The sequence below is a fragment of the Danio rerio genome, chromosome 8, assembly GCF_052040795.2.
Source record: "Danio rerio strain M-AB ecotype USA chromosome 8, GRCz13ab, whole genome shotgun sequence".
In the NCBI taxonomy this organism is placed as follows: domain Eukaryota; kingdom Metazoa; phylum Chordata; class Actinopteri; order Cypriniformes; family Danionidae; genus Danio; species Danio rerio.
This window is the reverse complement of record NC_141028.1, coordinates 45,727,522-45,748,589: the sequence shown is the minus strand read 5'-3', so window position 1 is coordinate 45,748,589 and position 21,068 is coordinate 45,727,522. Positions and strand designations below refer to the sequence as shown.

Here is a 21,068-nt window from a genome sequence, read left to right as displayed (position 1 = left end):
TGAGAAACAGGATGATAAGGAAAGGATAAACACTGATTCATGCTGAGATGGATTGGAAGGTATATATTTGAATCCTTCAACAGAAAATGAGGAACAAAAAATATACAGGACGGCTACAGGAGGGCTAATAATTCTGCTAACTCAACTGTATATTGTTTTTTCTTAATGTGTAAAGTTTTTAGTTTACTATACTCTCAAAATGTACAGTATGCATTTCACATACTGTAATCAGGCCGATTTTATACAAAATTCTGCGCAAAAAAATAAATTAATTAAAAAATATCCCCAGGTTCAGTTTGGCCCAGCTCATTACCCTGTAAACTGCTTCTGCTCCAGTAGTATTTTTAGTGGAATTATAAAGACTTGTGCTCTTTCTGTGCTCCAGTGAAGTGTTCTGTGACTCAGACAAAAACATCCTGAAGGAAAATGATATCATTAGATTTACCACGCTTGCCGACACCTATGAGAAGATTGCAGAAGAAGGGCCGGATGTGTTTTACAGTGGATCCTTGGCCCAGAATATAGTGGATGATATCCAAGCTGCAGGTCTGGGTTGGATATTTTAGGTTATGATGTGTTGAAGGTCAGGTGACCCAATTTTAATCAATTAATCTTGTAACTTCAGGAGGAATTATAACACTTGAGGACCTAAGGGAATATAAGCCAGTGTTGAACGAGACGCCATTGAAGTTAACTGTCGGAGAATACACCATTAATGTTCCTGACGCTCCATCCAGCGGACCTGTACTCGCTCTGATTCTCAACATAGTGGACGGTGAGTCTCATATTGATCCTCAGTGTGTGTATTTTTGCATTGGGCACTTTGTTTCCACTTGGTATTATTATCCTGGTTCCCACAGATCATAGAATTTCTAGAATGTGACTGAATTTATATATATTATGCACAATTCAAGCAACATCAGGAATTTTTGTTTGTAATTTCTGCTCATTCATCAAAATATGTTTTTTTTTTTGTGGTTAGGCTATATTTTTCACTGCTGTTTCATTCCTTATTTTAATTCCTTGGGAATATTGTTGTATATTGTTGAAGTCTTTTTGCAGATTTTTGTTATGATTGTTCTTAAAATTTGTTGCATTTGCAGCATTTTTTCTGTTATTTGGCTGTGAAAATGTACACATCTTAGTTCTTCATTACTTTTTGACCTTAAGAACCATTGGTTTCTGTAATTTATATAAGAGAATAGAGAGGAAGAGAGAGAGAGAGAGAGAGAGAGAGAGAGAGAGAGAGAGAGAGTTTACCCTTTTAAAGCCAACTACATCATATTTGATACATGATTGATTCTACATGACAGAAATAAGCAATAATCCTAATATCTCTTCAACAGCAGCTTCAGAATAATCATATTAAAATTTCACATTTTAGCCATCAGTACAATAAACAGAGAAATATAATGCTATTTGTTATAAATGGAATTGAAACAGTTTCCTCTGGCCAAAATCTGTGTGAAATCTCCAGCAATTAAAAAAAATTGCAAGCTCCTCTACATTTTTTGTACTTAATTCAGCAATCACAGAGTCAGCAAATTCTCAGGGACTGAATGCATTTAAGTCAGTGAAAGTCAGGGGAAATTCTGAGAAGTTGACGTTAGGCTTAAATTGGGATTCTATACTATAACATTCATTTCTAATAACCCAATAGGGATGGGCAATTAATTGAAGTGAAATCATAAAAGCCAGGGATCATATTTGTGGTCGTCATTCACATCTTGTCAGGGAAGCACGGTTGTGTTCAGTTGTAAAACTGCTCTGAATGCCAGAGGGCGCTCTCATGTGGAAAGTTGTGAATCCTTATAATATTATATTACGTTTTTACTTGTTTCACGATACAGTTTGCAGTTTTAAATATATTGTAATATTCTATATAATTTTGCTTATGACCTAAAACTTATGACCTTTTCCATCTTCAAATAATGTCCCCAAAGGAAAACTTGGCAACATCTTTTAACTAAATTAAATCATTCTATTTTGACTAGTTTGTGTAACTCCCTTCAGTTTGATTGCTGGAATGTACATGAATGACTATTTCAAGCAGACAAGCAGAGAAATGTTTTGATGAATAATGTTGTATGCATACTTTCATGATGCCGCCATCTTCTTTAACTTGTAGCATGCTGAAGGTGACCAACCAAAAATGAGAGAAATAAACCTCAACACCACTATATTCTGTCGTGAACTGTCAACTGATTTTGATATTCTACCAATTAGTATTACAAAATACTGGCAATATTTTGATATGGACATCCACATATTGATATAATATTTCCACAGAATTTTTTGCGATACTATGGTGTGTTGATATTTTCTCCCAACCATAATATTTTTATACATGTGATTGTATTTTTTTTCTTAATTTTTTGTTTAACAGAGATTTTCACAACACATTTCTAAACATAATAGTTGTAATAACTCATTTCTAATAACTGATTTATTTGATCTTTGCCATGATGACAGTAAATAATATTTGACTAGAAATTTTTCAAGACACTTCTATACAGCTTACAGTGACATTTAAAGGCGTAACTGGGTTTATTAGGTTAACTAGGCAGGTTAGGGTAATTAGGCAAGTTATTGTATAATGATGGTTTGTTCTGTAGACTTTCGAACAAATATAGCTTAAAGGGGCTAATAATTTTGACCATAAAATCATTTAAAAAAAATTAAAAACAGCTTTTATTCTAGCCAAAATAAAACAAATAAGACTTTCTCCAGAAGAAAAAAAAAAACATTATCAGACATACTGAGAGAATTTCTGTGTTAAACTTGCTCGGATAAACATTTAATTTGGGAAATATAAAAAATAAAACAAATTCAAAGGGGGGGGGGGGGGGGGGCTACTAATTCTGACTTCAACTGTACATGTATTTTTACTTAAATACTTAAAAAGATAGTTCTCCCAAAAATTAAAATTAACTTACTATTTACTCTCCCTCAAGTGTTTCCAAACCTTATGAGTTCCTTTATTTTGTTGCACTTAAAAGAAGATATTTAGAAGGAAGTTGAAAACCATTGACTTCTCTAGTACGAAAAACAAATACTATGGAAGTCAATGATTACAGGTTGCCAAAATACCTTCCTTTGAAAAGAATGAGTAAATGATGAGTAAATGAATTTGAAGTCAGAAAACCTGAAATATTTTATGTTGATCTGTTGACATTTATCTGTGAATAAATGCTCCAAATAATAATATTCTTGTCTGAAAATTTTAAGATAAACCGACAGTTAACGAATCGTTTAAAATCTTCAAATCTGTGCATCCCGATCCTAATGGCAGCCTGACACTGTAAAAAAATTCCATACAATCGTTTTGTCCTGGGAATTAAGTTAGATTATTAGTTTTTACAAATTTAAGTAGATTAAATATAAAACAATTAAGATGTTCCAGATAAAACTCCAAACAGCAAACGTCTTCTTTTTTTTTTTTTTTTTGAGTGTAGTGCAGGTTCCCTGGCAATATTTTTAGCCAATTAGCTGGGCTACACAGTAAACTTTGCCATGTGATTAAATGCATAACATTTAAGTTAAAGTAAAGTATGTTTCAGATAATTTGTATCTAACACCCACCCACTATCATTTAATAATCAGCCTTAATAGACAGGCTGAATGTACAGTACACCTGATTTTTGTCATTACTGTGGTAGATGAGTAAATAATGGATAACTATGAGCGAGCATGTTCTTTGAGCAGGAAAGATAACCGGATTGAGTATTACAGTATGTAATAATTCTCCATCACCGGAGTTATTTAGCCTACTTATTCATTCAGACATACTATCGCGTCAGCAGTGGAGTCCTGATGAGTAAACCAAAAATCTATGCAATTTGCTTTATTCATGATGGCGAGCGTGCAGAATCATGTTATAGATGAGGAAAGAATGTACATTTAGCAGTGTATTATTGCTAAATAAACAGCATCCGTGTGAGCAGGATAAGGTTTTATACTTCCCCGAAGGAGTTTATTTTGCAATAATGATCAGATGAATGATATATGATTCATCTTATGCTGGCTTATGGTTTTGTTCCCAGGAAACGCATTATATTAGTTTCAAATTAATGTAAGCTGACAAAGTGTTCTAAAAACGCAACAATGAAGGAAAAGTCATGGCAAGATGCCCTCCAGTGCTTATATTTTCTTTTAATTCTGCCTTCGGACTTTTCAAACACAGGCTCATACTGGGAATACTGCATTATAAAAAATATCCTTAAAATTAGCAGTTTTCAGTATTTTGTGATTCATAATTTTATTATTTTATTTTCCCCAATTTATTTACAGTTTTAAATTGTATTATGAGACCTTTCTTCCCACAACTATTGATGTTGAAAAGTTTGAAAAAGTGACTTTCATTAACATTTGTTATAGTTTAAAGGGACATATTGTCTGGCTTGGTGTTGTATATTAAAGTACAAAAACCTTAGGTTACACTTTATAATAACTACACACTATGCATCATCTATTAAGCATTAGCAAATAGTTAATTCATTATCTGTTAAGTGTTAACTACATTAATAGATGTTAGTAAGCAGTTTATAAATACAGCTACAAATGTTGTATTCTTGACAAGCACACGTATAATGTGCTTAATGATTGTATTTTCAAACTTTATTGCTTAACAGTTGTTCATTACTAAATTCAGTATTGCATTTTGTGCCATCCATTTGTATTTAAGAGTAGCTGGTGACTTTTAGAAACATTCAGAATAAGTAAATGATTAATAAACTATAGAAATCAACATTTATTTATTTATTGTATTATTTAGGCATGTAGTAGTGGTTACTATGTTAATAAATGCTTTATTAACTTCATTTCATGTAGTTTTGTGACCTGATCTAAAGTGAGGGCTATTTGTAAATCTGTTATAAATTATTTAGTCTCAACTGAACAATACATGTTTGCAATGTTTTCTAAAAAAATAAAATGATTGTAAACTTTAAACATTGCTAAATAAAAGGAGTGCCAAAATGCAATTATAAATAAATGCAATTAAACAAAATTGGATAAAACAACAACAATATTAATTGAACAATATATTATGATGCAATTTAGCAAAGTGTAAACTGCACAGTCATTTTATCTCTATAACTTTTCTGATGTGGTCAGTTTGCTTAGCAGTTAAAAAGCTATGTGAAAAAAAGTTAAACTTTGTGGTCGTAGTGTACTTGTCACTTACGTTTGCTTTTGAAAGAAAAAAAAAAACTATTATTTGATTTTATGGAAGGGTTTAGGTCGGTGGTTTGCTAGGTGATGTACGAGTAGCCCCTGCTTTCTCTTGAAGGTGTACATGAAGCATGTTTCCATAACTTATAACAAAATGTATACAAAGTATTCAGGTTTCAGATTTGCGAAAAAAGTACACAGTGCCCCCTAGTGGGTTCATCATCTGAAACGTGTAACAAAAGGCAAAAATGTATTCTGAGGCACAGATTTTCAATGAGCCTGGGTTGGACTGTGGCTGTGTCTTCTGTTTTTAAAACGCAAACATTCAATGTGTGTAAATGGGGAAAAGTAAGGTTTTTGAGATCCCTTAAACTTCTTTATCACAGTGTCATGCATAAGACGAGCACAATGGTCAAACATGTTAATCTGGCGAATGCTTCCATAGAAAAACTATAAAAAATTTGGAAAACAAAAAATCATTTGGAAACAGCACCTAAGGAAACATTCACATAGAATGAGTTTATGGTCAAGAGACATATTTTCTATTGCTGAGCACTAATAACTTTTTTAATGGTGATTACCCACATGTTTTTTTTCTGTAATTAATCTCATCCTATACACAAAATTCTACAATTCATTCAAAAATAGTACATTGCATACAAAAAAAAAAAAAAGTTTTGTGAATGAAAATAGTACAAGAACAACTGTTTTTATTCATTCATTCATTCATTTCAGCTTTTCAACTAAGTCACTTTATTAATCAGGGGTCGCCAGAGCGGAATAAATTGTGATCACTTCTCTGTTTTGTTCTGTTGATATGTAATTTAAAATATTTGTAGTTTGAAAAAGATGGAAATATGATTGCTATTACTATGACTACTATGGCGAGGGCTTAAACAGAGCAGTGCTCATAATATCGAGTGGAAAAAAAAAAAAAGACCACTAAGAAAAAAAACCCAGTTTAGATCTGTTTAGGGTAGAAGGTGTGTAAGTTAGTGCTGTCGGTCTATCACTATATGTGAATATCGAAAACAAAACCAACTTAGTTCCGCTCCTTCAGTGCCCCTCACACAGCTTGATCCACACTGGCATTTCTCCCCTTGGGTTTTGGGTTTTGAAAAGAGAAAAAATTCCACCACCTCGTCTAAACTTTAACGATACCGGATGCACAATTCATATGCACAACGCTTTGGCTTGTTTCCCCCGCTCGAAAGCTTGACAGAGCCCCTGCACATAGCTACAGTTGCTAAGCCATGATTGGTGGGTGGCGGTTTTTGGGTGTGGCTTAGCGAATGGTTAATGAAGGACAATTTTACAAATGACTTCAGCACATCTTTGGCCACAGGTCATCACTAATCTAAGTCTCTCACAGACATCTATTCTCTCTCACACTGATCTGCTTACACTCTTTCATCGTTTGATTACTGTAGTGAGTTTATTAATTATGTCTAAAGGTTTTCCAGAGATTTTCAGTCAGGTTTAGGTCAGGACTCTGGGCTGCCATTTCAGTATTTCAGAGTTTTCAGGAACTGCTTTATTCTTTTGTAATTTACAAATACACAATTAGAAATACAATTTGTGTGGTCATGTTCATTAAGGATTAAACCTTTGTTTTTAAGGTTTCAACTTCTCAGACCACAGTGTGTCCACAGCAGAAAAGAAGACTTTGACCTATCATCGTATCGTAGAGGCGTTTCGCTTTGCTTATGCTAAGAGGAGTAAATTAGGAGACCCACGTTACCTCAACATCACAGACGTGAGTCTCACTATTTCCACATATGCCACACACAAGGATTTAAAGGTGATCTCATGCAATTTAACTCAAGATCTGTCAAGTGGTTTAAAGAGGCCTTTATAATAATGTCTGTTAGCAGACAGTATTTTCCCAAGGCTTCTAAAAGTACAGATTTTATGCACCTGTGAGTTCAATGGCCTCTTGTAAATCTCTTTTCAATTATCTCCTTTCTCAGCTCATCCACAACATGACCTCAGACTACTTTGCAGACAACATCAGGAGTAAAATAACAGATGACACTACTCACCCAGACAGCTACTATGATCCAGAATACTTTGTACCCGATAACCACGGAACAGCTCACCTGTCAGTCATCGCAGAGGATGGGAGCGCAGTGGCTGCAACCAGCACCATCAACCTTTAGTAAGAAAAATGGTTCTCAGTCCTCATATAGAAACATGATGCAAGCAAATATATGTAAATTACATATAAGTTCACATTGGGATTTCACATTTAATATATCATATATGCAACATATATTTTAAAATATTGCTAAAATATCAGTTTACATATGATTGGTATATATTGCCATATATATCAGATTTCTATATGGATTACTTTTTAAAGCACTGTTGGTTGTATGTTAGTCTCAATTCCCGAGAAAAAATAAAAACTGTTTGTTGTTGATACCAAAAAACTGTAATTGGACCTCAGGGGGAATAGTTTATTTCTGTTCCCTTTATTTTGATCTGATTGTCTTGAGTTTTATTTTCTCTCTCTTTCACAGTTTTGGCTCAAAGGTGATGTCACGCTCAACTGGCATTATATTTAATGATGAGATGGATGATTTCAGCTCTCCTTATATTACCAATGGTTTTGGTGTTCCCCCTTCACCCAACAACTTCATTCAGCCAGGTGTTTTCAAGTTCGAAGCTTAAAATACACTCACCGGCGCTCTATCAGTGGTGGAAAGAATACTTTAAAATCATACTCAAGTACAAGTACCTTGTCAAAGAATTAAGTGTAAGAGGTATCTTGTCACAATCATCAGCGATCGTAACCCCTTGGATCGCTGGAATTCACTCAATTGCTTATGGACTACAAATCCGCCATTCATGGACTGCATTTTCATACATGCACTCAGCTCACACATATGATTCCTCATTCTGACTGATTACACACGCACCACCGGAGGATTGTCAAGGACTGATTACACACACCACTTAAGCTGCACACACACTCACTCTGATGGTCGAGTCTTCTGTAACCTGGGGAGTTACACTGACAACAGAGTTTGGATCCAAATGCAGGTTTATTGACGCAGTCAGGCAAGCAATGGTCAACACGGGTGCAAACAGATGTATAAAAGCAGTCCAAAATCGTAGTACAATAACAGACGAGAGGTCAGAAGGCTGAAGGAAGACAAGGACAAAAAGACAAACTAGGCGCGAGTCAAAACATGGAAAAACAAGACAAGGAAAACATGTTGTAATGTCACACGTAAATGATCGCTGGCGATCTTGACATATCTATTGTAAAAAGTATCAGTAAAAAGCACTTAAGAGTAGTGAGTATAGTAAACATTGAACAAATTTAATCCACTTGAAGGCCTTTCTAAATAATAAGGTAGCTTACATCAGAGGCGTTTTTAGGTTTTTCTAAATGTAAGTTAAATTATTTGCATTCACTGACAATACATTAAAAATGTGAGATTAATGTAAGAACAAGTTACAATAATGTATGCAATAATAAGCCAACAGAAGCAAGTTTACATGAATTCTGTGTATCCTATTCATAGTGTGTAGCTATTATAAAGTGACACTCAAGGTTTTTGTACTGTAATAAAAAACACCAAAATCTATCTGTGATGATATTTTAATACTCAGGTTATACACTTTGAACCCAGAGTAACAAGCAGTGAGCGTCCAGCAGATTGCATTGCAAATCCATGCAGTACTGATAGAATACATGAAACTTGCAAATGTGTTTAAAACACTACATTCTGTATTGCATTTATTTTTTTAAGGCAATTGGCAATTTCAGTCATCATTCAGTAGTCATTTTTCATCTTAAATGATCTCTTGGTTAAATTTGAATGATTTTAAATCTTCTTAGACACTTTTAATGCTTCCACACTGTACGTGTTTGCATCCATGCCTTGAGGTTGGTCTTTCTGTGATATGATATTTCATTTGTTCATTCATTTTCTTTTCGGTTTTGTTAATTTATTAATTCGGGGTCGCCACAGCGGAAGGAAATGCTAACTTATCCAGCATGTTTTACGCAGCGGATGCCCTTCCGACTGCAACCAATCTCAAGGAAACATCCATACACACTCATTCACACTCACACGCTACGGACAAAAAGAAACGGCAACTGACCCAGCCAAGGCTCGAACCAGCGACCTTCTTGCTGTGAGGCTACAGCACTACCTACTGCGCCACCGCGTCGCCGATATGATATTTCTATTCGCAATTTGTGGGAGTCACAGGACGGATTACTCCACTTAACCAATCACCATAAACAAGAAAAAATCAATAAGTAGATGTAAAATATACCGCACTAAGGTATATTGTGTGAATGCACTTCTTAAACTACTCTGTGTAATAAGATTTTTTTTTAACACGCATAACTATACTTATTTTGCATTTCAGCCTTTTACATATGTCAGCACAAAGTGTAATTTTTTTTTTTAGTTTTTTATATATTTATATACTTGTGTACTTTGTCCACCACTGATTTGATATGTGCATTTGTGAGTTAAAGAGGTGTATATAATAGAGTAGCCAGTGAGTGAGAATGACAAATAATTATCCTTTCCATCTTTATAAGCACAGAGATCAAATTCAAACAATGACACTTCTTAACATTCTTCTTTTTTTCTTCTTCTTTTTTGTCTAGGTAAAAGACCCCTTTCATCAATGTGCCCCACAATCATTTTTGACAAACATAACAGAGTCAAAATGGTGGTCGGGGCCTCAGGTGGGACGAAAATCACCACAGCTACCGCTCTGGTAACCATTTACATGCATAGATTGAGTTTATGTGAATTTCTTCATTTTAAAGTTGTCTTCAAAAGTGTGCTTGTCAATTGTACTTTTGCTATAACCTAAACAATAATACAAGCTACTGGACATTCAGTTTTGTTGGTGCTAGCTTCTTGGGTTCTTTGGATTACTTAATATGCATATGGAATGTAATTTAAACTCACAAGCCACATTATTAGGTACATGTGTTTAATTGCTCGTTAACGTAAATTTCTAATTAGCCAATCACATGGCAGCAACTCAATGCATTTAGGCATGTAGACATGGTCAAGACTATCCGCTATGGTTTCAAGCACTATTCTGTGGGGGCAAATGCCTTGTTGTTGCCAAAGGTCAGAGGAGAATGGCCAGACTGGTTTAAGCTGATAGAAAGGAATCAGTAACTCAAATAACCACTCGTCACAACAGAGAGATGCAAAAGAGCATCTCTGAACGTACAACACATCGAACCTTGAGGCAGATGGGCTACAGCAGCAGACGACCACACCAAGTGTCACTCCTATAATAGAAGATTGGAAAAACGTTGCCTGCTCTGATGAGTCTCGATTTCTGCTGCAACATTAAGATGGTATTATCAGAATTTGGTGTCAACAACATGAAAACATGGATTCATCCTGCCTTATATGAACAGATCAGGCTGCTGGTGGTGGCGGGGACACTTTGGGCCAAGTGGTATCAATTGAGAATCATGTCAACACCACAGCCTTCCTAAGCATTGTTTATTTTGTTCAGCTCAAAATCTCTGAGGAGTATTTCCAGTACCTTGTTGAATCTACGCCACAAAGGATTAAGGCAGTTCTGAATACAAAAGGGGGTCCAACCCGTTACTTGTAAAGTGTACCTAATAAAGTGGCCAGTGAGTGTAGAGGTAAACAACCATTCCCAAAACAAGTTAATCTTTCCAACAGAAAACACCTGCCTTAAAGGAACACTGTACTTTTTTTTTTTTTTTTTTTTACTGTTTATCAAGGTATACAGTACAGTTTTACCTTTTATTTTACCAATCAATTTAGCCAATCTCTGGGTCTGGTGAAAGCATTTTTATCTTGGCATAAATCAATAAATTGGATTGGACTAGAACCTTCTCAATCTAAAAATTAAAAACAAGAGTTTGATCATTTTCCTATGTAAAGCATGACTCATAATGGAAAATGAAAAGATGCTATTTTCTATGTAGATGGCTAGAAACTTTGCTGCCGTAACATGGAATCATATAACGCAGCACTGTTATCTACTTATCTAGTACATCTATGTAAATGCTTACTTATTTGTTTGAATATCCATATCTGTGACTTTTAAAAACACAAACCAGCACATCATTACTCATGAAAGGTTAGCTCGTGTTGTGGCATTAAACCTTTTATTGTTTTTAATTAACTGTAGGTGATGATAAAGCAACTACTTCAAGATGGTCAGCTCGTCGACTTGTATTAAGCGGTCAAATAAGGCATTTGCCTACGTATACACTAAACGAAAATGCTGGATTCTACACAATCGATTTGTGTTGGGACAACATGAAGGAATTAAGTTAACTTATTAGTTTCTTTTACAAATTTAAGTGGCTTAAACATAAAACAATTAAGTTGTTGTAAAAACTCTCAAGAATTGTGTGATTCAGCTCAATTTAAATAGGTACTTTGAACAAACAGAAAATGTCAATTTTTTGAGTGTAAATAGTTTTGACAGAGGGTGAATAAAATGTTCTGAATATGTTAATGTTCAAGTTTTCTGAACAATAAATCATGCAAGTATATTGTAAATCCTTCATTGGGCACCTTAATGTAAAAATTATGTTAAAAAACATTAGAAATTTCAATCGATTTTATGTTAGTTGACAGCCTTGATCTCAAAATGACATCAAATTGACATCTACTGTAACACTTGAGTCAAAAAACAAAACAAATCGATTACGGAGCTGTCCTGTAATTAACAGGTTTTCTGATGTCAATGTTAGATGTCAATTTGATGTCATTTTGTGATTAAGATTTACATGCTTTGTAGCGATACAAAATCTATTGTAAATTTGGAATTGAAGCTTTTTCACATTATAACAATTTTTGGTCATTATTTTGTTGGACAAAATGGCATCAATGTGTGGATATGGTTTTGACATCAAATCCATTTTCAGTTTGATGTTGTTTTGACATCAAGGTGCCCACTTAATGTTGTTGTAAACCTACTTCTTATTATTAACTTTACCAAAACTGTTTTGATATACATACACGTCTTTTCAGCTCTGCTATCTCACTTCTAACAGGTGATCCTAAACTCGCTGTTCTTTAACTATGACCTGAAAAAAGCAGTGACAGAGCCCAGAGTCCACAACCAACTCAACCCCAACATGACCGTCGTGGAACAGGACTTTGAGCAGGTGGGTTCCTCTACTTGACTTCCGAACTCTATTTAATACTGGGCTTAGACTACACAATAGTAGCTCATTTGACATCATAGATCATTGGGTGATTATGTTTGTAAATAGCACACAAGGGGTTCTCAACCTTTTTCACTTCGGGGCCCACTTCTTTCTCCAATCAATATATTTGAAAGCCCACCTGTTAGTTTGAAATGCTCATTTAATCCTTTATTTATTAACAAGTATATATGTTATACATTTGCCGTGTCCTCTTTTATTTTCTATTATCAGCATTTTATGAAAAAAATATAATTGTATTTAAATGTAATTGAATATAAAACTAAAACTACATAATATATTAAAACTATATATATATTCAGAGATAACTACAGGTCAACAGGGAGATTGCAAAAGACTATCTTCTGTTTTAAACTTTACTGACGGAATATCTAGTATTAAATATCTACTATTCAAAAATATACAGACCCATGTAAAATACAGTAAACACCATAAATCTGTTCAAATGTGTTGATCTGATGGTGGTTAAGTTTGCAGCTGGATAGTGTTGGGAGATCGCTAACATTACTTTGGACAACTTCACACAAAAATACACAAAGAGAGACTTTCACTTCAACTTCTCACATAGTTTGTGAATGACCAGACTTATTTGTTGCAGACACGATCATGAGGCTGTTTTTGTGCCGAGTTTGAAGTAATCAATCAGAGGAGAAAGTGCATTACCTCAATCATTTTAATATAGAACATTAATAATGAAATGTAAAAATTATAGTATAATATTGAGAGTTGGGCTAATTTAGATGTCGCGGCCCACCTGCAGGATTGCTGAGACCCACTAGTGGGCCACGGAAACCGGTTGAGAATCCCTGGTATGTAGTATGTACTAGTGGAAAGGCTAAAGGTTGTCAGTCCTTCATGACAGGCTTTATTAAATAGAAGAACAAAAGCTCTTCCATACACATCTTTCAGACACAGGGGAATAAAAGTTCACTGTAAAAATGCTGGCTTCCACGCTATTGATTTGTTTTATTCAATTATTCATGAAGGAATGACCTTCCAGCATATGTTTTATCAGCCTGATCTCACGAGAAAACGTATTTACGTTTTGCCAGTTTAGTGGCTAATTCGTACGAATTCGTACAAAATGGTTGATTTTAAAAAGTAGGTGTGGCACCTAACCCCACCCCTAAACCCAACCTTCACTGGGGGATGAGCAAATTGTACCAAATTGTGCGAATTAGATCGTACGAATTCATACGAATTAGCCACTAAAGCAAAACGTTACGAATTCCCATGAGATTGTGTTAGTTTTATGCAGCAGATGCCCTTCCAGCCGCAACCCAGTACTGGGAAACACACATAACTCTCACATTTACACACACACACACACACACACACATAAATGATGTCAATTTAGCTTGGTCTGTGGAGAAAATCCACGTGAACAAAGGCAGAATGTGCAAACTCGACTTAAAAATGCCAACTGGCCCAGCCGGGACTTAAACCAGTAGCCTTCTTGCTGTGAGGTGAAATTGCCAACCACTGAGCCCATGTCGTGGTTAATGACGGTGTAATTAATCTTGTTGCAATTGCTGAAGATTTTATCAGAATAGCATTATCACTATATTGACATAAGACAAAACATTATTAACATTGACAAAAAAAGGTAACAGGTATAACCCCAAATACTTAATGTATTGCTTTATTGTATACTGTACATGTTCAGAGTGAACAAATGTTTCAACCAAATTAAAGAATTATAGACAACTAGTTCAATAGGTAGCACTTTACAACAAAGGCTTATTAGTGAATGTTAGTTAACTGATTAAAAAGACTCGCTTTAAAAAAATCCAACTGAATTTTAATAGTTACTAACTCAATTAATTTGTCCACATTTAATAAAATGATTTTGGCTTTTCGTTATAGTTATTGGTCATTAACTAAGAAATTAACATCAGATAAGATTAATAAAAGGTCACTTTAACTTAATTAAATACTATTAACAAAAGGAGATCTATTTTAACAACCAATTGACCTTTAAAAGGACACAAAAATTTTAGTCAATATTTCAGCACATTAGTCCAGACTACCATTTGAAAATGCTGTCTAAAAAATAAGTGGTTTATTTATAAACAAATTTTAAGAGGATCACGTGCTTGTGATTGCTTGCAGCTGGTACTGCATCATCCAGTTTATGGTTCACCAATCAGACGATTCCTAAGCCACTATAAATATATCACAGCCATTTTCATTTTGTAAAATTTCCTCTTCCACCCCTACTCCTCCTCCTTTCCAAGATGGTTGGCATGGTGGCCTAGTGGTTGGCACTGTTGCCTCACAGCAAGAACGTCACTGGTTTTAATCCTTACCAAGCCAGCCGACAGAGTTTACACGTTCCCCCCATGCTCTTGTAGGTTTTCCCCTGCTTCCCCGCTTTCCTTCCACTGTCCAAAAACATGCAACTTAAGTTAATTGACTAATCCAAATTGGCACCATAGACATGCTCCTAGTGAGTTATTATCTCTTAAGAGCAATCACAATCTGTTCATTAGCTACTACAGCAAGGGAGTTCTCGAGATCTACCTGAGCTCAAACTTCCCTCTCGCCTTGCAAAAGGGAGGGAGCCCTACGTTAGAGGATCTTATGAGCTCAAGGCTCTTTTCTGGGACAACATGCCAAACATGCCAATCAATCATCATCTAAGTGTGAACTTTTGAAAACAGCTTATTAAGTCTGCAAGAATTTGCTCCTGTGATACACATTAATTAATATAACAAATGTATCTAAAAGTAATTAATTGTTCACAGTATTTTAAAGTGCTCACAATATCAATAGACTGTATGTTCATTAACACAATATATAGTGTATTTAAATGGCCACTTCGAATGGCCCTTTAGATTAAAAGATTCCAAAGGTTACAACTGAAGGTGACTCTTAAAGCCCCCGTGATCCTTTGCACAGGGAAGTTGTTTGGTGTTGCACACTGCGGAAGGGATCATCTCTATGGCCTAATCCCTTTAAAGCTGTCACCCCAGAGGGTAAACCCTTCAAAGGGATTAGGGTGTAAGGATGAGCCCTTCCAAATAGAACACAGTGGATGTGTGTAGTCTAAACCCAGCAAGATAAGATAAGCATATAATTCAATTGCATATTATTTTTTTTATGTGTGTGTGTGATTGTAACCATCTCCATACCTACTACAGAGTGTTCTTGATGGCTTGGAACAGAAGAATCACGTAACAGAGCTACAGAGGACACCAGGTGCAGTGGTCCAGGCCATCGTGCGGCAAGGGGACAAACTCTGTGCTGAATGTGACCCCAGGAAAGGCGGCTATCCTGCAGGATACTGAACGCCAGTCCATCTCACCATTCGTGGACCTTCAGAGACTCAGTCGTGAAAAATGGATACATTCAGAAGCAACAGACCTTTCAGGCTAATGATCAACATGGACCACAATGCACAAAGTTGCACAAAGACTCCCTGTATTTATTATTTATTTTATTTTATTTTGTTGATGGGGAAATGTTTCTTTGATATTTATGATTTTACCAAGCTTATTTATTCCTTTTGTGTGTATAAAAGAGGATTTATTATCAGGGGTCTTTTTGGTGCCTGATTCTATTGTACGGGTTCTTTGTTTGTGTAATGAAGTTCCTGGGGGTTTCATGTTGAGAATCTTCAAAGCTCATATTAACACAAAACATGTCTGTAAATGTGACCAAGTCAGGGTACATAACCGTACAAATAAATAAATAAGTAAATAAAGACTAAAATATTACAGGTTTATTCATAGGGAGTTCATTTTTATTCAAAAAAAGAGACTATTCCTAACAAAATGAATATTCCTCAGCCTGAGAAAACAAAACTATTTTAGATGTACATCATCAGAAAAGTGGCTAATCTGTGCAAATTCCAAAGATTTCATTAGTATGAAAACAAATTTTAAAAGGAGGCATGACCCAAAAGCACATCCCTAAACCCAACTGTCATTGGTGGATGAGCAAACCATCCTAAAATTTGTGAATGAGGAACAAATTCATATGAATTGGCCACTAAATCAAAATAAACAAGCTATAAACTCGTCCTCACACAGATCCTGCAAATGTTTCTTTTTTTTTCTTTTTTTTTTGGACACAAAAGGCTTGTTGGTCATCTATCTCTATGCAGTACTGATTTTAACCTTAAAAGGGCAAAACTACCATGCAAAAATGGTAAACAACAATTAAAATGTCTGATGGTAATCAATATTTTTAAATTCCAAGTGTGGATTTAGCAACTAAAAAAGGAAAGGTCATGTGCAACAATGAATACGTTTACATGAACACCGATAATCCCATTTTAAAACGATTAAGACAATGATTAAGAGTATACTATGTAAACAGCGATTTTTTTATTAATTTATTCCTTATAGGTCATAATCAAACTAAACAAAAATCTAATTAAGACATGTCATCACCTTAGAATTACATCTTAATTCTATCTGACATTTTTGACAAAATAGAGTTATTGTCATTATATTCTAATTATCGTTCATATATACTTATTAAATGACAACTTATTTACATTATGGGATGTCTTTTTATAAGTTGTTTACATTTATTATTTAAAAAACAAATGTTACACACATACTGATTACTATGTACTGCAAAAACTTTGAAGCTCAAAGTCTCAAAATCATTCAGGATGCAGATAGAATCTTAGAATTTCAAAGTGACGATGTGGAGTATGCCGATTTTACCAGTACAACCTGTAAACACCTTAATCAAACTATTACCATCGTCTTTTCAACACGATTTGCGACAGTATGGTTCATACACACAGGTCATGGATGGATGAATAAAATGTTCCTGAATCGAAGTGAAGCTGCTGAACTGCAGATAAAGTCAACAAATGAAATATAAAACACCCGAAAATACATGAAATTCTAAAGAAATGTGGATAGCATGGTGATGCAATGACGTTAATTAATCTATGCGATATAACATGTAAAACTGGATCATGAAAGGAACATTCAAAAATATTACATACATGTTCGACTCATGTAAACACCTTAATCGTATCATTGTCTTTTTTAGATTAAAGCATAGTTAGATTACTGATGTCCATGTAAACAGTCTTTGAGAGAATTGTTTTGATTTGTAGACCAGTTGGCGATAGTAGTTCAGGCTTAAGTTACAGACTGAATGTGTAACACGCACATCATTTTTACCTAATCAAGCATTTGTATGTTCAGAGATTCATTTCTAAAAACTTGCACTTTGAAACTCTAAACATAGGCGTCCTGACTAAAACATGTCTAAAGAATGTCTGTTAGTGAAAATCCAAAAGATGTCTATAACAATAGTGCAAAATTTTACTAGTCCTTAAATAGAAAGGATGGAATGACTACATGTGAAGTCTGTCTAATCTACTTAGTCTGTTTTGGACTATTGTTTAGATAGATTTTTTAGATATAGTCTGTGTATATGCACATAGACTTTTAATTTCAGACAGCCAGCCCCAGGGCTTCTGTTGAATTGTCATCCCACACAAAATCGACACGTTTAAGATCAGATTTCTTAAAAAAAAAACAAACAAAAAAAAAAAAACAGAAATCTTCACTGCCTGGCTGAGATACGATATAAAGTAGGCATCAGACCAAACTTTAAAAGGGAAATTAATTTTACCCCAGTACTTGCAAAGAAGTTTCTGCGCTCGCCTGCTGCTAATGACAGCGCTTGCATTTAAACAGTCTTTCATCTTATTTTAACAACTGAACAACTAAACGGATGCTTAAGACTATTTAACTGAATGTATTGTAATTTCATTACAACATTAATTCTGTAAAAGGAACCTTGTGAAACTGAAAAAAAGTGACATTAACCTTTTACTGAAAGTTCATCATTGGCTGAAAAACACTAGCTGTGCATATACTCCCTTAGATATCTTTAAAACACAACTACTTGGTGGGTGTTGACTTTTAAATGAGGTTAATTTAAAAATCTAAACTTTTTGTTTGAATTTTTAGTTGAAAACTAAACCTATAAAATTTGATTCAGTGTTGTGTTCAACAGAAAAAAAAAGGATCAAATTTAACAAATTTAACTCTCAGAAAAAAAGGTACAGGAGCTGTCACTGGGCCAGTACCTTTTCAAAAGGTACATTTTTGTACCTGAAGGGTCCATAATGGTACCTCAAAGGTACTTTTAGGTACATCTGGGCGTCTTTTAGGTACCACTGTGGAATATTTGGGTACAAATATGCATCTTTTGAAAAGGTAGTGCCCCAGTGACAGCTCCTGTACCTTTATTTCTGAGAGTGTACAATAATCTCTAATCTCTTTATGCTTCCTAATTTTTATGGTAGACACTGAATGATTCAACCTGATCTCACGAAAAAAAAGTATGAATTTTGTCTTTTGTTTAGTGGCAAATTTGTATGAGTTCAGTCGTACAAAAAATGTATGATTTTTAAAAAGAAGGTATGGCACCCAACACCGCCCCTAAACTCAGCCATCATTGGGGGATATGCAAATCATACTAAATTGTACGAATGAGATTGTATGCATTCAAAAGAATAAGCCACTAAATCAAATGGTTAAGAATTGCCATTAGATTGTGTTGGAATATCCAGCCCGATTTCACAAGGAAACATAATTATTTTACATATTGTCAGAAAAAAATGGCTAATTCATACATATTCGAACAATGTCAAATGATCAAATGATACTAAAATGTAAGAATGAAATCATAAAAATTAATACTAATTAGCCTTTGAATCAAAAAGTTACAAATTGTTGTATATATCAGGCACTATTAAAATGTGTAGCAAACTCAACAAGCTGAATGTTTCTTTTAATGTATCCAGCATATTTATTTTTAAACACTGAACTGGAATAATTATGTTTTTATGGTGAAGACAAGCTATTATTAACATACACAGCCATTCATAAGTAAAAGCGCATGTGTGGCGTCAGATTACCTCACTTGACATTCGGTATACAGCCATTCTCTTCAGAGATGACTTGCCTAATGTGAAATGCTAAACAACATTAACGACTGTTAATCTGTTATAAGTAAACGACTTGTGTACTTGAAAGAGACCTGAGCTCTGAGGCATTATGTTCACATCAGGTCTTGATGTTTGTATTATTTAGGGCACATTTGGACTCATTAGAGCAATATACACTCACCGGCCACTTTATTAGGTACACTTAATCCGCCTCAAGATTGGACGTGTTGTGTGTTTAGAGATGCTCTTCTGCATACCTCGGTTGTAACGAGTGGTTATTTAAGTTACTGTTGCCTTTGTATCAGCCTGAACCAGTCTGGCCATTCTCTTCTGACCTCTGGCATCAACCAAGCAACAAAGCACCCACAGAACTGCCGCTCACTGGATATTTTCTCTTATTCATCCCAATTGTGTTTAGTGTCCAACGTATCTGAGTAGGGGTGTGTGTGTGCGTGACGACCCTGAAGACTGGTGGGGGTGAGTTGCGCGCGACATAACTGAAAAGGGGTGGGGGTGAGTTGCGCGCGACAAACCTGAAGAGGGGTGGGGGTGAGTTGCCCGAAACGTACCTGAAGAGGGGTGGGGGTGACTTGCGCGTGAAAAGCAATGGGTTTGAGTTACGCGCAACATACCTGAAGAGCGGTGGGGGTAAGTTGAAGAGCGGTGGGGGAGAGTTGCTCGCGACATTCCTGAAAAGCCGTGGAGGGTGAGTTGCGCGCGACGTACCTGAAGAGGGGTGGAGGTGATTTGTACACGGCGTGCCTGAAGAGGGGTGGGTGTGAGTTGCGCATGACTTACCTTAAGAGCGGTGAGGGTGAGTTAAGCGTGACGTACCTGAAGAGCGGTGGGGGTGAGTTGCGCGTCATGTACCTAAGGAGCGGTGGGGGTGAGTTGTGCGCCACGTACCTGAAAAGCGGTGGGGGTGAGTTGTGCGCGACGTACCTGAAGAGGGGTGGGGGTGATTTGCGCGGAACGTACCTGAAGAGGGGTGGGGGTGATTTGCGCGCGACATACCTGAAGAGGGGTGGGGGTGAGTTGCCCAAAATGTACCTGAAGAGCGTTGGGGGTGAGTTGTACGCGACATATCTGAAGCGCGGTGGAGGTGAGGTGCACGTGAATTACTTGAAAAGCGATGGGTTTGAGTTGCGCGCAACATTACTGAAGAGCGGTGGGGGTAAGTTGAAGAGTGGTGAGGGTAAGTTGCGCGTCATGTACCTAAGGAGCGGTGGGGGTGAGTTGCGCATTACGTACCTGAAAAGCGATGGGGGTGAGTTGCGCGCAACGTACCTGAAGAGGGGTGGGGGTGAGTTGCACGCGACGTACCTGAAGTAGGGTGGGGGTGATTTGCGTGCCACGTACCTGAAGAGGGGTGGGGGTGATTTGTGCGCAACGTACCTGAATAGCGGTGAGGGTGAGTTGCGCGGGACATACCTGAAGAGCGGAGAGGGTGAGTTGCGCGCGACGTACCTGAAGAGGGGTGGGGGTGAGTTGCGCACGACTTACCTTAAGAGCGGTGAGGGTGAGTTGCGCGTGACGTACCTGAAGAGCGGTGGGGGTGAGTTGCGCACGACTTACCTTAAGAGCGGTGAGGGTGAGTTGCGCGTGACGTACCTGAAGAGCGGTGGGGGTGAGTTGCGCGTCATGTACCTAAGGAGCGGTGGGGGTGAGTTGCGCGTTACGTACCTGAAAAGCGGTGGGGGTGAGTTGCGCGCGACGTACCTGAAGAGGGGTGGGGGTGAGTTGCGCGCGACG

The 21,068-nt window shown here is 36.3% G+C and overlaps 1 protein-coding gene across 8 annotated transcripts in view; it reads left to right on the top strand.

The window, feature by feature from the left end:
* ggt1a (gamma-glutamyltransferase 1a) overlaps positions 1 to 19,145 on the top strand; it is a 73,450-nt gene extending 54,305 nt beyond the window's left edge. For 4 of the 8 annotated variants that reach the window (XM_087262952.1, XM_087262951.1, XM_087262948.1 and 1 more), the window contains 8 exons: positions 386 to 546; positions 626 to 775; positions 6,792 to 6,928; positions 7,143 to 7,330; positions 7,695 to 7,822; positions 9,809 to 9,921; positions 12,212 to 12,325; positions 15,529 to 19,145. In XM_087262952.1, coding sequence (XP_087119078.1) covers positions 386 to 546; positions 626 to 775; positions 6,792 to 6,928; positions 7,143 to 7,330; positions 7,695 to 7,822; positions 9,809 to 9,921; positions 12,212 to 12,325; positions 15,529 to 15,675 — 1,138 coding nt within the window. In that variant the 3' untranslated portion in view covers positions 15,676 to 19,145. 8 annotated transcript variants of the gene reach the window in all.
* The last annotated feature ends 1,923 nt before the right edge of the window (positions 19,146 to 21,068 follow it).